Source organism: Sycon ciliatum, chromosome 7 (assembly GCF_964019385.1).
Source record: "Sycon ciliatum chromosome 7, ocSycCili1.1, whole genome shotgun sequence".
NCBI classification, from domain to species: domain Eukaryota; kingdom Metazoa; phylum Porifera; class Calcarea; order Leucosolenida; family Sycettidae; genus Sycon; species Sycon ciliatum.
In genome coordinates this window covers 9500719-9518887 of record NC_088649.1, presented here as the reverse complement: position 1 = coordinate 9518887, position 18169 = coordinate 9500719, and the positions used below count along the sequence as shown (strand labels likewise).

Below are 18169 nucleotides of genomic sequence, written 5' to 3'. Positions count from 1 at the left end.
TGTCAACGCTGCTTCATTTGGGATCCCCACTTTTACCCAGAATCAGCGCGTCGGTGATCCAGTCAAGTAGTTTGTCTTCCCTGCTTGCCCTCAGCACCCTCCGTTGTGTGTGGATGCTCTAAGGCAGTATTCTGCTCGCACAGAGAGAGAGAGAGTTTCCCGCCCGCTGCCGCCGCGTCTGCCAACCCTCTGCTGCTGTCGCTCCGACGTCCTCACAAGCCGGTCTCACCGAGCACCGTTGCCGCTGAGGTGGCTCCTCACTTCCATGTCGGATGCTGGTGTGGACACCATCGTTTTTCTGATGGCACCACCTTCGGTGCGACTGTCCTTGGCTGACAGTCTGTTATTCCGCCGCTCATGATTGCGGCCGATAGGGTCCACGGCTTCAGTCCGCCGTGTTCTTTTCTCCTACATATTTGGGGTTTTCTCAGACCTTTTCCTTTCCAAAGGTCCTGTACGTGCACCAGTTTTCCCAGGTGTTCCCACTCTGGAGTTTGCATTGTCCGTTAATTCTGCATAGTTGACAATGCTACGTTGCGTTCCATTTTGGTATGATCTACTCCACTCGCCGTTCCGTGCGTAAGTTTTATGATAATTCCATCTGTACTCAGTGATGGTCATTCGGTGGTCTGTGCCTGGCATAGTGTAGGCTGATTATGCTTGTTTATCATGCCACGCACCTTACTAGAACTTTCACTAAGTCCTTGTGTGGACAGTGTGATAGTTTCTTGTTTCCGCTCCGGGTGCGGAACCGACTTTAAACAAGACATAGTTATATCTCACCGGAAACTCCGACATGCAATTTCCCATTTCACAAGCAATGGAAAATTGTGTAGTGAAGTGGGAATTGTATAAGGAGTTGGAGGTGAGATATAACTATGTCCCGCCCACCCACCCTGTTTGGGTTTGTTCTCCATGAAAATAGGCCTGAAGGGCCTTGGATGAGCTGCATCAAGTACAGCTTCATTAGAATATTGAACTTTAAAAAAATGCTGTGTTCGAGCATGAAATCGCGTAAATCGCGAGGGCTAGACATAGTTATATCTCACCTCCAACTCCTTATACAATTCCCACTTCACTACACAATTTTCCATTGCTTGTGAAATGGGAAATTATCCGCCAATCTGCCTACAAAGTCTCTGGGACTTGGGAGTCTGGGACTGATCCGACTGGGCTGGATTTTGCAAGTGCGCACTACAGTTACTCTCAGAGATGTGCTTCGGCCATCTGTCATAGCACGTGCAGCAGAATGGCGGGAAATCAGTCTGCATTCGATATTCAAGAAGACGGTAATTAATTTACGAAATGCAGAACGAAGGAAAAGCTGCAATATCATTCTGCAAATTTCAAGACACAGAAGAAGTTTGTTGTTCTAAACTAGCTGTTGGAGGGCGAGGGTACTCTTCAGATCTAGAGCCCATCACCACCTGTCTACTGTAGGAATTTCCCGCTCTGTTTTTCCTTTGTCGCTGGCGGAAAGCAAGAATGGCAGCCTCCACCAACCTACCTTGGTAAGTGTCCAGTGCTGTGTGTGTAGGACGCAACACATTGTGTTCTGGTGTGCGTGTATGCGCCGCCGATGATAGCCACACAAAACATATCTGTTACGCAGTTTGTAGTGTATGTTCGCGTTCACGTAAGCCCTGGCCCACATTGAATTACTAGGGGTGTTCCTTTTCCTCGTGACATTACCCAATCGGTGCGAACTGGTGTGAAGTTTTGGCCCCAGCAGTGCCAGCACCCACTGGTTCACGGTGTTATAGTGTGGTGTATCGCTTTCAATGGAATCCGAAACAAATTCAACATGGTTTTGGAGTCTCGCACTTTGCCTTTCATTGCATGGGCCAGTGGCGATTGCGCTGCTTGGTGAGCTCAGCTCCATACGAACATGCCTCAATGTGGCCAGATCCATGCATATACGGTGTGAGAGTTTGTGTGACATGACCAATGCCACTGCAGCGCAACAGTACATGTACATGTATAACATACATAGTGTACTGCAGTGGACGTACTGAACTCTTGTACAGTGCTGAGGCAGGACCGACGAAAGCAGTTTTTGATTGGTCCGACCATACACTAGTCTTTCGTACCGTACTTTGTGTACGATATGGAGGGTATACACATGACCTCCTCAGCAGTATACACACACATGTTGGTGGCCAACAAGTTGGTCCGGCCATGGCCTGACCAACCGGACCGGTTCCGCCGAGCCTGTGCTGTAAGACGCAGTTCACGTTCCATGGGACTCAGCGTTGTTCTCATGATGTAGATTGAGCCGACACAACCTACATCACACGCTAAACTAATACCAAAAGCAAGATTCATTCTGAGTCATTCACGCTCCCTCCCTCCCCCCCCCCCCCCCCCCCCCCCCCCCACACACACACACACACACAAAGACATATTCATGGAGCGGTTGCAAACGAGAGCTTGTAGTGACCTGGTCGTGTACAAACCTGTGAGAGCAAACCCACCCGCACGTTGCGTTGACAATCAACATGCATGCGTGCGCGCGCACACACACACACACTCAGACTCAGCGCTGAAGCGATGATAGCGAACAGCTATGTTAGACATAGCAACTTGTGCTGGGATTACACCACACACACATACATGCGCATACACACACGCACATACACACACACACACACACACATACATGCGCATGCATGCACACACACACACACATACATGCGCATGCATGCACACACACACACACATACACACATATGCATGCACACACATACACGCACATACACATGCATGCACACACACATACACACACACACGTACAATCATCAGAAATCAGGCGTACAATACGTACTGAATCCAGGCTTTGTTAAGATGATGTAAAGGGACTGACTTGATAATCTATGATGCTGCATGTGATAGTGGCATGCTCTGTGGAGTTACGTAACCATGCCGCCAGTACTATGTGACCCGACACCGCTTTGTAGAAATTCATTGTTCATTTTCGTGTGTATGTGTGTTTGTGTATGTGTGTATTCGTGTGTGTGTGCGTGCACACGCTGGTGCATGTGTGTGTCAGTGTGTGTGTGTGCATGTGTGGATTACTATTTATGTGTGTGTGTGCCAGTGTGCTTGCACGTGTGTGTGTGTGTGGGGGGGGGGGGGGGGGGGGGTGGTTCTGCCAGTCCCCCTCAACGGAAAGGGGCGCGCTTAGCCGCTCACCAAGCAAGCTACTAGTAGTATGTGATTTTGCCTTCATGTCTGAGTGTTGTCATCATGACTGTGTGTTTTCTATCTACACTCTGTACACTCTGTATACTCTGTTGCATGCAGGGTGGAGAAGTACCGTCCTAAAAAGCTTGATGATCTCATTGCTCACGGTGACATCATCGCCACTAGTAAGCTGTCTGTGTGATATGTGTCTTGTTCAGCACAGCTGTATGTAGAGCTGTCCGTTACTCTGTATGGTGCTTTTGTACGTGAATGTGTGTGTGTGGGGGGGGGGGGGGGGGGGGGTGTACGTGCGTGTGTGCATGTCTATGTATGTATGCACGACAACGACAGCACGTAACAGGGCTGTGGACTCGCTAGCCTAGTGTCTAGTCAAGTGTAAACTCGCAAGCAAGGCTTACTCATGTCTGTGTGTGTGTGCATGCACTCAATCTCTGGACTGGACAGCTCGCTGTGTCGGCGTTGTTTGTTCTCATCAGCGGATGGCAGAGTGACTGGCCAAACGGATCCTATTGAAGTGTCTAGTGAATGACAAAGCATGTTTAAACCGGCTGAGTTCATGAAAGTCAAAGTGCTCTATCTGCGAGAAACACAGCGAGCTTTGCACGCTGTTTTTGATGTTGTTTGGTCTCATCGGCGTGGCTCAGAGTCACTGGCTCAGCTGATCGCGCGAGCGGGCGAGTGTCTGTCCGTGTGCGTGCGCACGCGTGTTTGTCTGTCTGCCCCTCTGTCTGTCTGTTATTTATTTTTTGGCACATATCATCTCGTCCTATTTTATCCGTGCCAGTATTAGCATCATTCTGAAGAAGAATGTAGTATCAAGTCTTGCTCCTGTTGTGCGTTCGGCTACCTACTGTTGTCTGTCTGTCTGTCTCTCCTGTCCGTCCGTCTGTCTGTCTGTCTGTCCTTTCATCCAGTTCGTCGTTTTATGGAGGAGGATCGTTTGCCACATTTGCTGCTCTACGGGCCACCGGGTACAGGCAAGACGTCCACCATTCTAGCGTGCGCTCGCCAGTTATATTCAGAGAAGCAGTTTACATCCATGGTGCTTGAAGTAAGACTATCACACATAGACGCGTCGGTACATAAGCCTGGTTTTAGTGTTGACGTACATAGAAATACCTGTTTTATATAGAGGCCTGTCTCCTATAGAAGCCTGCAAAATTTCTCCCAAAAAGTCATATAAGCCGCGGTTTTCATACACGACTTTAGGGGCCATCCGTAATTATCGATCTTTTTCACGAAACGAAAAAGTTTCGTTTATGGGTGGGTGGGTAGCGACCGGTTTCGTTTTGAAAAAACATCGAAAGCGGAAAAATCAACGCTCACTGCATGCATTGATGCATGCATACATTCATTACATTGTGTACATCGAAGTAGATCGACAGTAGACTCTAGTCTACGTCGCGCGGCCAGGCAAGTGCTGCATGTATGCAGTGATACCACTCTGTACTCAGTGTAGTGAGTTCCTTTCGTCCTCGGATGACTTCTCCGACGAGGACCTAGCAGTCATCATGATCATTCACTCTGGGTCCGACGACAGATAGATAAATACTTCGTTCCAGCCGCCGATGCAAGAGAATTTCAAATTACGGAGCGGGGCGCACGCCAAGTAAATTCTCACGCAAATATGGGGAGCGCCAGCCGCTGAAGACGATGTCGTCGTAATGTATGTGGAAGAATCTGATCGTGCTTGTGGTGGGGAAGCCATGGAGAGTGATCCCCGTGTCGACAGTCTTCCAGAGACGGAAAATTAGGCCATCGACTTTCTACGTACCTGATTGACGGCAGCGCAGCGCGGCGTGCGTGCGACCTTAGGGAGCTTTCCGACAGCGATTCTGGGGCGATGTTGCTCTCATTTGCGAGCGAGGCACGACCACTGAAGTCTGTGATAGCTATGGCTTTTGTTTCCGCTCCGAAGTCGACTTGTTTTGGCAGTATCATGTCAATGTCGGAACTCTGACGATTTGCAAGTGTACAATTCCCGTGTTTAGACGTAGAGGTGCCAGCAGCGTATGTGTGTGGTAGGTGAAAATAAATGTTTCCATGGTCAAGAAGTAGTACCAGACTTCCAAGAAAACATAACTAACGTTGTTACTTACTTGCACAATCACACAAATGTGGCCTCGCTGTGTTGTAACAGCCAATCAAGATCATTTTCTGCACAAAGTCCCAAGTCAATTAATTTTTTCGTTTCAGGGGGGTGGGTCATAACTAAACTTTTTCGTTTCGTGAAAAAGATCGATAATTACGGATGGCCCCTTACGCCGTTTACGGTATAAGGCTTTTACTCTACGTAGGGTAACATACAAGTATACCTAGCCTCTATAGCTCGGATAGTAAGTTCCGCAGCTTTTGAACTGAACCCTAAAGCCTAGGTTACACTCGACACAACGCTGACGCCACTATAAGTATAAGGTTAGGTAAGGGCCTGTCGGGAAGGCTGGGGTGAGCTGTAAAGTCTTGTACGATGCGTACGACATGACATGCAGCAGTTGTTGCTGCGATGTTCAACGTCGAGCAGCACGAGTCAAACGGCACGGTCCGCGACGGGGTGACAACCTTGTTTTTCCAGACACTCTTTTCAGTTACTAGTACTTCTCCTTGAATGAAGCGGAATCAAGTTCACAATACCTGGAAGTTGTGCCATTCTAATACTAGCTCAAGGAAATGGTAAAACAGTTTGTCTGTCACACTCCTGGACTATCCCTAAATACGGGAAGTGACATGAAGTCTTATCTTGCTAAAATTCAACTCAGTAGTCGTGTAAGCCATTCGGTGAGTTATCATATGAAGCATAATGTTCGAAATGGTAAGAACTTCGACGTATTCAGTTGCGCGCATCGGGAGGAGTCGACGCACGGCGCCGTCCCCTGTTCACACTCGAAATGCAGCCATTTTGTACGCTTGCATGTTGATTCGTTCCAGTGCATGTACCAGCACAATCTCCAAATTGTCGGCGCATGAACTTCAGTTCTGCACGAAGGTATATTTTCGCAACAGGGAGTGTGTGCCGTCTATTTTCACGCAATGCATGGGGTTGTAGCTGAATGATGTAATGAAGGGAGCATGCATACTGTGGCTGGCCAATAGAACAGAGATCACAGTTGCATACTCGTCGTACCCTTGGTTCTGGACTCTTGTATCATGTGTTGTGGTTGTTGTGTCTGGCGTCTCTCGTTTTGCGATTGCAGTTGAATGCGTCAGATGACCGTGGTATTGGTGTGGTCCGTGGACAGATTCTCAACTTTGCCAGTACACAGTCCATTTTCAGGTACGTCATGGACTGAGTGTTGGTCTGGGTGTTTCTAGAGCGTCTTGTCACCGCGTAGGTTTTTATTGAGCTGGTCCAGCTATCATTGCCCCCGAGATGGGACATGCTGTGGCAGTGTATGTGTGTGTGTTTGTGTCGGGGGGGGGGGGGGGGGGGGGGCTCCTGTATGTGGGTGGATGTTGTTATTTTGTCGGAGTTTCATCATGAAGATAGTGCTGTACTCCATGTCGTTGTTTAAGGGGGTACATTCATTCTGCATTTGCTACCACTGCAGCTCCGGTTTCAAACTGGTCATTCTGGATGAAGCGGACGCCATGACTAACGATGCACAGAACGCCTTGCGAAGAAGTACGTACAGCTTGTTCATGAGGTCATACATGTCCATCGGCGGTTTCCTGGTGATCCGCTGAACACGTTTTAAATGCTCTCTTTCACTATGATTATACGCTGGATGCATGGATTCGCAGGGCATGCCTTGTACGGTATGGCCCATAATCTCCGGAAACGTGACGTGAACGAAAAATTCGGCCATGGGCCGAATCAAGCGGATTTGCACAATCTTTTTTATGTACTCTTGATATTAGTTCTTCCTCCGGAAACGAAACGTCGTGACTTTGACGGAGCTGTCTGTTCTGGTGAATTAACCTCTGAGGAATCGAGCAATGGTGACTTGAGTGAGATTCAAACGGTGCCAATGTAAAATAGTTTTAACATTCTTCAAGGAAGTATATCCATGCTTTGTCTTGAAGTTGTTGTTCCACTGAATCTAATTTCTTCAGCAGAGTAACTCATTAGGATGTGAATAAAACAGTCGCAAGGTTGTTTTGTTTCCGGAAGTCGTGTCCCGGTGGTGGGACTGATGATTTTTTTCTTTTTTCGTACCTGGCTAGTAAGTGTTGAGTTTTGGAGAGAAAAGGAGCGGTACGAGGTAGGTGGCCTAATTTCCTAAGCAGTAGACTCATGTACTGTACATGGTTGTGATGGGTGAATGAATTCATTGCACTGTTGGTCCCCTGAGTGATTATTGAGAGACTATTCCAAGCGTCCAGCCTCGAAAGACGTCGCTTACGAATGATTGCTTTTTTCTTTCTGCTTGTTCACCCACTCACACAGTTATCGAGCGGTACACGGAGAAGACACGCTTCTGCCTGGTGTGCAATTACCTGACGAACATCATTCCGGCGCTGCAGTCCCGATGTACTCGCTTCCGCTTTGGCCCGCTCGCACCGGACCAGATGGTCTCCCGCTTGGAGTACGTCATTGGTCAAGAAAGGTGAGAACGGTTTGGAGGATTGCTGTTATGTGTGGGTACACTCGTACCTCAGTTATCTGTGCACCGAAGTTGTGTGCACTTCGGTCTACCGGGCACCCTTTGGGCGAGTTTTAGTGGAAATATTACTACTCTTTTGTCCCTTTTTTTGTGGAAAGAGTGCCGCCATATGCCATATCTATGGCCTTTCCCCATCAAAATGTATGTGATTCGGAGTTCCGGACGTTTCAAAGTTATGGACAGTGCCCGGTCCCAGGCTACCCGGATAAACAAGGTATGACTCACTATGTATGAGTGTAGTAAAAATGTGGATAATCAAGATTGGGCAACTCCTATCTTGAGCTGCGATGGGCTCGCCCACGATGTCATTTTTTTATTGCGTCACTTTTGGCAGAAGTATGATCGAATTCGTCACAGCTGTTATGACCCTTGTGCAGCCTAAAGCGGTTTGACTGTACTTTTTTTAGATGGGTAGCGGCCTCTTTTACGGGCAAGATTATGTCTATGGATGTGAAAAAATAGAGATACCATGAAAAGAAAAATGGATACTTCAGTACAATGCATTGGAAAACTCCAAGAAATTCCACGCAAAACCGATGGAATTCAGTTCTCAATGGCCGATGCCTACCCCAGCACCATCCTGCGTCGACAGGCCAGTCAGGCGCCTTCTGGACCCGCGTAGCGGGAGGTCGACTGCACGGAACACAGCGAATTGGGTACGAATTCGCACACAAGCCATTACGATTGAAAATGGCCGGTTCCACTTGAGTGCGAGGCGACCAGCAAGGCTCTTCTGGTAGCTTGCATGCTCCCGATGCAGCACCGCGTCCGTTGAACACACCAGTGGTGTGAAAGACCCACGGAGGTCCTCGGAGGCCTGACGGTACTTCCTCTTCTTTGCGTTGGCAGCGTGGTTGGAAGTTTTTTGTTGTTGTTTTTTTTTAAGAACATAGCACCCATTTTGTTAATCCAGGGGATGGCTCACGCCTGGCATGGAGAAAAGAGAGATAGAGAATAGAATGAAAAATGGAAGTAGCTTTGACTGTACTTATAGTACATTCGCCGATCACAGTCATGTCCGTCGAACTTCTTGAGGACGAATACCGAGGTCACTTTCTGTATCGATGTCCTAGCGATATGACGAAACAAACAAGGGTGCACATCATTTGCATCTGTGATGTCAAACATGGTGGTTAGAAATTCATCGTCACCACAAAGGAATATTTGAATCTGCTTTCCGGAGCCTGCCTTATTAGTCCAAGTGGTTGCGTGCAACTTCTCAAGTTGTTCTTTGTACATGCCAAGTGCGCTCTGTAAATTGACATCAGAATCCTAGGTACTGGATAAGCAAAGTGGTATGGTATTCGTGCAGCAGTTGGGATCGTTCGTAATCTATTCCTTCATGATTACGCTCCCTCTTGACCTTTGACTTTTCTGTAAGGTAACGCTCTGGCAGTTCTTTCGATCACACCACTCTCCGGGACATCGTACGCTTTGACTGAGACGGTTACCTTGGTGTACTGGGTAGCTTGCACCGTTAGCTTCACGGATTTGCTCCTGATCACTGTATTATCGGATAGCCGCAGATACCTTGCAGAGTTGAGGGAATGGCATCAGCTCGGCGAATCCCTCGGTGTTGACAAGCTCCCCCTTCTCCGCGAATATTGACAGGACGTCGTGGGCACACAGTTCGTCAGCGTAGCTAGATGTCCTGTATGCCCGTCCGTCTTCTTCCAACGTACGCAGGATGTATGCACCATCTGCCTCTTCCAGTTATCCATGGTCTGTGAACTCGCTATCGGTACGAACAATAGCCCAATGTCCATTCGAGAATTCTCCACAGGAGAAGCGACAGAGACTCAGAAGCTGAAAATGGTATTAGATCCTGGCGAATGGCTTGGTTAATCTCAAGTAGCGAATTTACTGCTCTAGACCATTTCTTTTTTTTGCTAGCTTTCTCAGCCAACGCACAGAAAAAGTAATAAACTTCCTTGGGTATGGGTGTGCTGCTAAGAAGGTGCCCGGAAATACCCCAAAAATGGGGTATTATCAACAATACCCCATTTTTGGGGCAGGTGCATGTGCCTACCATGAATCCGGCTCGATAGATATTACATGCACTGCCAGGCGTAATAGCATCAGTGAACCGAATGGCCGCAAATGACTGATGTCAAAAAGAATCTCGCCGTGGGTTTGGGGAGCGACGAGTTGCACACTCTTGGTTATGTACTCTTAGTACCGTCAAGAGTACAATCAAAAATACCAAGAAGAGCCCATCATTTCTCGAATGATGTCGCTTTTTTATCAATGTACGAGTAACTCGCCTTCATTGGAGAGGTTAAGATGCACGTTATTTCTGACGTGACGTGTAAGTTCAGCTCGCGTTATTTGGCCCGCGCGTCGAAAAACAACGCGAGTGACCTGCAGCTCGCGTCGAAATTTGGAGTTTTACGCCAAATTTGACGTGAAATTGCGCGTCACGTCGGAAAAAAAACGTGCATCTTAACCTCTGTAATATCCATATAGACTGAATCGTATTCCGTATTGGATATTGGCGAGAAGAGTATGTGACTACCTGTACTAATTGTATCTCTATCCAATACTGCGACGGCAGAGCTTCACTATATAGGGAGGTTTCGCTCTACGGAATTACGTATGAAAATAACGTAGGAACTGCACGGAATTTTCATACGTAAAAATCAGAGCTGTTGGGTTTCGCTCTACGTGATTTCTCCACGACTGCTAAACATGCGTTGTTGCTTTGGAGACGCGTTGGCTGCATGCGCCCACCGCATGCACCATGAACCGAAACCGCATTTTCCATTTTATTTTGCACGTGATGTACGGTGTGTGTGTACCTTGTGTTTCGCGCGGCTTGAACGTTGCCATGGACAAATGCGGAAAATGCGAAAAATATTTCAAAAAGTCCTACGGAGGACCCAACGTAGGAAAGAGCTTTCCTACGGAAATCCGTAGAGAGATTTACGTATGAAAGTTGCCCTCGCTCCCCGGCGCGTACGACATACGGATTTTCATACGTAATTACGTAGAGCGAAACCTCCCTAGTATTAGCGATGGCAAACAGTGCAAAGTGATCAGCAGAGAGTTGTAGCCAAGGCGGGGTTGCATCGCGTACAACCCCGTAACTATCGATCATGCGCAGGGTGCAAATAGTGTGTTCAGGTTTGTCATGTGATGTGAACTTCTGCCATATCAGACCCCATAGAGCAGCTGCAGTCTGGAGTTGCCCACTCCTGGGGGTTGCGCAATGTTGCTCTCGGTGCTTGTACCCATACACATACTGCCTTTCTTTAGATTTATCTGCGTGTGTGTACGCTTGTGTGTGCACGTGTGTGTGTGCGTACATGTGTGTGTGTGTACATGGGTGTGTATGTGTGTATGTTTGTTGCATCTGTCTCTGCCTCTCTGTGCTTGCATGTGTTGTTGGTCTGTGTGTGTGTTTGTAGTATTCGAATGGCCGAGGATGGACTGCCTGCAGTCATGACCTTGGCTGCTGGTGACATGAGAAAGTCTCTCAACATTCTGCAGGTAAACTTACTGCCGAGAATAGTAATAGCAGCAGCTATACTTTTTATCTTCACATTAGGCCTATTGATTGTAACTACAGTAAAACCTGGTGTAAGCGACCTCTGGGTTAGTGACCACCTGCTCTTAACGACCGTCTTTCCATGCACCGACAGTTCTACACAGACACGGTGGGACCTGGTTCTCTAAAGACCACCTGGCTTGAACGACCGCTTTTGCTTGCACCGTGGGGCGGTCGCTTAAACCAGGTTTTACCGTACCACTGTGCTATGGATAGTGTTGCACAGTTATCACAAACACCAGATTGGGGGGCACAAGCCATGGTGATCTGAGCTCCAGTCAATCCCTGCTTTCATTGGCCACATGATCATGTCGGCGGGATGTACTGGTGGTTCTAATCAGGCAGTCGTAGCTGCCCCTCTACAGTCGTCCTTGCGGCAGGACCGATTCAGGCACTCTCGCGTTATGGTATCGCTGGATCGGCTCGCGCTTGGTGTCAGCAGGCCATGGTTGTGATCGTGAGTTTTACGGACCACAGACCATGTAGAACTTCCCGATCGGGTGTCCAAACGCACACCGTTTCGAGTACTGTGGTCTCGTGCCGTCTCCCTTTGTACGCGACGCCACCCTGGGTTTCAATTTCCGTAGGTTCCTGAGTCAATGGGTTGTGCAAGTATGCTCCTGTCAGGGCACATCGTTTCGAGTACTGTGGTCTCGTGCTGTCTCCCTTTGTACGCGACGCTACCCTGGTTTCAATTTCCGTAGGTTCCTGAGTCAGTGGGTTGTGCAAGTATGCTCCTGTCAGGGCAGGCAAGATGGCACAATGAATGTATGCAGCGCCAGTCACAGAAGAATAGAACCTATTTCCACTGCATAGGATTAATGTTGAGGGAGTTGAAAAGGGGAAAAAATGTGTGGAAAACATTGACCACCACCACCAGGACTCACATCTCTCGTAGGATTATTAGCAGTCATTTACCTGAAGGCTCCAAAGAGCATCAATATGATTTTGCCTCATCGATTAGCTTCCCATCATAAAGAATGTTTGGTCACCTGTAAGGTGCACCCGGTATACTCCATTCCCAGTAAAGTTCACTGTGCACATATGAGATGAGTTTCTGTAAAGAGAACAGACACTGAAATCTCGAAATCAAGAACACCGATAGCGTGAAGCGGAGGCCCCGTTCTTCGGCGTCCTGTGTTACTGGGGTTGAGCATTGAGGCAGCGGATGCTGCCTTGATCGCACTGTTGTGTGACGGGCGTTGTGTTTGGTGGTAGAACGACTAACTCCATGTTTGTTAGCCAGTTGAGATTGCCAACTCCCCATTTGTCCGGCAGTAGAGCTGCGCCGAGCAGTTGTCAAAATTCGAACATATGTACAAGGAAAACAAGCAGTCAGAGACGAATAAGAATAGTTCACACAGGGCCACAGACACTGCCCGTGTAGCGAACACAAATTCACGATCCAAAGCCTTTTAAAAAAAGGCGCACTATTAAAGCATAGACAGTTTATTAGACACCCAACTTGAATGGTCGTGTAAGAGTCATAGTCAGCACCACGGAATGTCTTGCAGTCTATGGATCAAGAGAACCAACTCATGACTGGCTATCCGGCTATCCAGTATTCAAACCCATTGCTCGACGATAGCGCCGATCATCCAAGCTTTCTTGTTGGCATCGTACTCCGTGGGAAGGTTACGAATGCCACATAAGCATCTCGGATTTTTGCTCTTACCGATCACCGGTAAGAGCAGCTCCTCGTCAGACATACTGCAACCGACGAGCACCGCTCTTTGCTCTTCTTTTTTGCCCTAGCAGCGATCACTGCCCTCGACGAAAGACTTGGCCGGCAGCATTCAATAAAACAGCGCTGTTTCGTTGGCGTCATATACATCTTCCGGCAACATGAAACAAAGGCCCCATGGGCCATGGAACACGGGCACGAACAATTGGTGTGATCACGTAAACGAGCGTTCTCCGAAGACATCTGACGATCATTCCGTGTGACCGACTTCACTACATATCTAGCAAAACTCTTAGCCTTCTGGAGACGAAGTCCACTCGAGTTGAGCCCCTGCTCTCGCGCTTGTCTAAACCAGGCACACAGGGCATTATCAACACCCGGGAAATCTCGACTTTCGCCCTCGCTTTCGTTCTGTCCCAAGCTGGCGCTGCTTCACTGCTGTTTCAATTGTCGAGTGTTTTTCCACCGACCCGACAAGATGTTGATGGGTACACTGGCCTCTTCAGCCACCTTTGCCTTGCTTTCCCCATCGTCCACCATCTGCAGTGCCTTGAGTTTTTTTTATTACTTTTTCCTTGTACGATTTCACAATGTACAGTGCTGCCCCATGAAATCGCAGTCGCGTCAGTCAAGTACGCGCCGGGCGTTGCGCAGCCCTAGACGTGCGAACACTGGGCTGAGAAATGCCGTAAGGCGCGAACTTGACTCACGCGACCGGATTTTATTGCGCAGCATTGTACTTCGAGGAAGTTTTTCGAGGCCGTTGTCTAGGCTGTAGCCCATCAGAGATTAACGGGCTTCTACACTGCTGCCAATGGGAAGAAGAAAGGAGAATAAATTTCACTTGCCGGCAAACTTATACCCTCGCCCTAAAAAAAATTAGTGCTCGAAGGACATACACGTACATGTAGGCATTGTCCTGTGAAGTTACCTTCTGCATGACAGAGAACTTTGAAATACCCAGCGGGACCCCTTTTTGAACTTTGTGCGTGTGCGCGCGCGTGTGTGTGTGTGTGTGTGTACATACGTGTGTGTGTGTGTGCACCTATGTGTGTATTTGTGTTTGGGACGGGTTTGTGTCTGCTCCTGCATGTGTGTACGCGTTTGACCATTCGTCCTGCAGAGCACCTCACTGGCGTTCGATGTCGTCTCGGAGGACAACGTCTACACATGCGTCGGTCACCCGCTGCGAGTGGACATTGTCAACATTGTCACGTGGATGCTGAACGAACCCTTCAGCACTGCCTACAGAAGTAAGCCCTCGGGCAGGAGCACGGGCTGATGTTCTCCAAGCAGATTACCCGTGATGAACAGTGTAGATGTCTGTATTTGGCGAAAAAAAACTCTGCGTGTAGCTTGTACTGCAGCAGTGTGGCTTATGCTACCGGTGTCTGCTCCAGAGCCGGGTGAGCCGGGTAATCGACCCGGTTGGGCGGCGCTTGGACCCGGTTGGAAATATAGTACCGGATCACCTGTGACCCGGTTGGTACTTTACACGTTCGAACTTTGAAAGGACTGACTACATGGCTTGTATGTGTGACAGATCATGCAGAGGCGCGCGTCGAATACATGTGTACTCGGCTCCGACCCGGTTGAAATGGTTGCGCCAGGTACACGTGTACCCGGCTGTCCTACAAGGCTAGAGCAGACACTGACTACCAGAAAATACGGGAACCATGTAGTGTTAGAACTTGTATTTAGCGTCTACCCTGGTGTGTGTGTGTGTGTGTGTGTGTGTGTGTGTGTGTGTGTGTGTGTGTGTGTGTGTGTGTGTGTGTGAGGAGTTTCCGTATTCAGAAAGGACACTGAGCTAGCTGTCTACATGTATGATCATACTTCCTCCAGAAACAAAAAAAACAAAAAATGGCGTTTTTATTGGCGTTCTAAGGGATTACTGTGTGCGTGTACGTGCGTGTGTGTGTGTGTGTGTGTGTGTGTGTGTGTGTGTGTGTGTGTGTGTGTGTGTGTGTGTGTGTGAATGTTTGTTCTGCTGCTGCTCTAGATATCATGGAACTGAAGACGCTGAAGGGCCTGGCATTGCAGGATATCCTGCTAGAGATCCATGCTTACGTGCATCGCAGTAAGTGCTTATGTTCAGCGCAGTGAGTGTCTCAATACTGTTGTTATTGTTCCATGTTTGCAGCTAATGTTATGTATGTATGTACCGGGTATGCGTGTGTGATGGGGGGGGGGGGGGGGGGAGAGAGAGTGCATCGAGCACCAATCGGCTTCCAGCAACTTCTAATTGATTGCAGTACGCAGACCAACGTCATGCTGTTACGGAGTGTGGCCTTTCTGGATTCTGAACTACGTGTATGTTGTTCGCTATGTTTTATTGATGGCTGCGTGTGTGGCTGCGTGTGTGTGTGTGTGTGTGTGTGTATTGTTTCCTGTTTGTCTTCTGTGCAGTTGATTTCCCGCAGAACGTTCGAATTCACCTGCTCTCCAAGATGGCGGACATCGAGTAAGGACTCACACCTGTACTGCTCATCACTCTACTCGTATGCGTGTTTGCCTGGAAGAATGCAGAGACATGGAGAGAGGCAGACAGACAGACAGACAGATACAGACAGATAGGCAGACAGACACAAAGACACAGAGAGAGAGAGACACACAGAGACACAGAGGGGGGGGGGGGTACAGGGGGCATGAGGGTGTTATGCCCAGTCTGTGTGTTAGGTGTGCATGTGTGCTAGTTGGCTCTGCTTCTTCCGTTCCTTCTAGTGTAAACTTTGAGTTAGAGCGAGAGGTACCTAGCGTTATTGTGACTGGCCCATTTTTTCTGCCTCTGCTGAAGCCGCACCTGGACTGAGAGTATTGGCGGTGTGGTATCACTAGCAATGCATCTCTGCTGTGAACCTGCGTATCGTTGCAATGGCGGGATACTCCTGTGTTGTTTTTTTCTGGGTCATAATGGGGCTCTCTCTCTCTCTCTCTCTCTCTCTCTCTCTCTCTCTCTCTGTGTTATCAGGCACCAGCTAGCAAGCGGTACATCCGAGCAGCTACAGCTTAGCTCACTGCTCGGTGCATTCCAGGTCAGCCGTGACCTGGTGGCAGCTGCTGCAACGTAGGTACTATCCTCACAACCATGTGTGTATCTCATCGGTCAGTACTTATGCCTGTCTGAACTGTGTTCCGAAACGAAGGCTTTATGTCATTCATACCCTGATGGGCTGACACCTCAAGTAACTGACTGGTTCTGGCTTTTCGCAGCTGTGGAAATGGCAGCTGGGATCACCGGGTGTCGCAGCATTGAGACAAAGCTGCGTGCGACAACTGCTGCTATCAGACGCCACATGGCCAGAAGTTCCCCGTTGCATTGGTGTCTTTGCTTTGTGAGATCGGCGCGAGCAGTTGTGGACGATCGCCGTTGTCTCTTTCTCTGCTCTTGTTCGTGGCTGCTAGCCCAGAGCCTTGGTAGTACTGTAGAGTGCAACTGTGAAAGATGACACTGCAGGTCCTCTCTACACTGTTAGCTACTACTGCCTTGTACATTGTCACGGCATGAAGTGGTGTTGGCATGGCACCGGTGGTATGACATCATTCCACTCTGAGTGACGTCATGATGATGTCATGCGTGACAGTGTCCCGGAAGTGAACTAGCAAAGCCAGTGCTGACGTCACTCTTGAGTTCCTTTCTTCTTTTTTTCGCTGACCCGCTGACGTTCTGTCTTTCTGATCAGTGGCTGGCGTAGTTGTTAGCGTTGGCTGCTTCTTCAGTGCCTATTTCCATGTGTGTGTGCGTGTGCGTGTGTGTGTTTTAGTACTGGTGCTGGGCACTTCAGACTTTTCTATTCCTATAACGTTGGGCATGAGAAGATGTTTTTTTACGATTTACAAATCACTATCCAGGAAAATGTTGCATGCTGTAGTACGTTGATTAGTTTGCTATAAGCACAACCATGAAAGGACCTCTCGAAACCGAAATATTGTGCTTTTTTAGAGCTTGATCAGTTGATGATCTTCCACTGAGTCTATAACTGCTGGAGCAAGTTTTCTACGAGGAAGAGAGAGGCATGGGGTGGGGGTGAGATAGATTTGGTCGCACTATTCATGTTTTGTTGCAGTCCTGACATGACATGTACTGTGTTGCCACACCTGCCGACATGTCAGTAGCCTGCCGATTTTTGAGGCATGTCGCGACCTGCCGACAATTGACCTTCTCCTGCCGACAACAGCCGAGAAAGTGTTCAAGTTTGACCTTATGCATGGTTTAGGAGTCATGGTCCAGATTTTTGACTTTTACTGCGCATCACGAGTGTTTCCATAGCTCTCTCCTGAGGCGCTAAGGGCCGATTCCCACTACGGTACCGTGAGTGCCGTGCCGACGATTTGGGTAGGTCACGCGTACCCCACGGTACGAGCTTGAAGCTGAGAGTGATTTACACCTGCGCACAGTCATTCCGTGCATTCCGTCGGCAGGCCGGATCACCATTTTTTTTAATCAATTTCTGACTTTGATCCTGAGGGAAAATAGCGGGGCCCGGGGAGATGACTGGAGAAAGCTCAAGAATCAACCAATCGAAAAGCCAAAAGCCAAGAAAAAACTTCGTACCACAAATACAAAAGAAATTTCAGGGAGTAGTAAAATACCTACTACTTACTGCATTCGACCTCGCGGAATACCACGGCATGCCATTTCCCGGCGCGGTACGGCAGGAGCCGCGGAATGAACTCGCGCCAAAACTGCCCCTCACGTGAGCAAATCACCATGGGTACTCACTGCACGGCACTCACGGTACCGTTGTGGGAATCGGCCCTAAGCGAAATCATCCGTCTCGGGGAAAAATCGGCAAACTCAGCCTGAGTGTCACGCAAAACCGTGAAATGTTTTTTTCTTATCAGTGCCGCATGAGGTCGCTATATAGGGGGGGGGGGGGGGGGTCCGGGGGCGAAAGCCCCCGGGTGATGCATTTTATTTTTTCATGCTACTGAAATTTGGCTAGAATGATGTGGCAACACTGCATGTAGAGCACGGCTGTGTGTGTGTGTGTGTGTGTGTGTATGTGTGTGTGTGTTGAATGGTGTAATCCCAGCACACGTTGCTACGGCTAACGTATCTGTTCGCTATCGTCGCTTATGCGATGGGCAGGTCTGAGGTGTGTGTGTGATGGGGAGGGGGGGGGGGGGGGC

General features: G+C 48.7%; 1 protein-coding gene across 1 annotated transcript; it reads left to right on the top strand.

Moving 5' to 3' along the window:
* The first annotated feature begins 1295 nt into the window (after positions 1-1295).
* Positions 1296-16989, top strand: LOC135820943 (replication factor C subunit 5-like). The gene is made up of 11 exons (XM_065334004.1): positions 1296-1511; positions 3304-3368; positions 4119-4255; positions 6396-6475; positions 6750-6823; positions 7589-7748; positions 11213-11294; positions 14160-14289; positions 15039-15116; positions 15446-15500; positions 16008-16989. The coding sequence occupies exons 1-11, from the start codon at positions 1486-1488 to the stop codon at positions 16105-16107; spliced, it is 987 nt and encodes a 328-aa protein (XP_065190076.1). The 5' UTR covers positions 1296-1485; the 3' UTR covers positions 16108-16989.
* Positions 16990-18169: the final 1180 nt, after the last annotated feature.

Excerpts from the sequence above, each read along its gene's own strand:
- LOC135820943 (XM_065334004.1), top strand. The coding sequence starts at position 1,486 with ATGGCAGCCTCCACCAACCTACCTTG. Across the intron at positions 6,476-6,749 it reads AGTACACAGTCCATTTTCAG|CTCCGGTTTCAAACTGGTCA; the intron begins GTACGTCATGGA and ends CTACCACTGCAG. Across the intron at positions 7,749-11,212 it reads TACGTCATTGGTCAAGAAAG|TATTCGAATGGCCGAGGATG; the intron begins GTGAGAACGGTT and ends GTGTGTTTGTAG.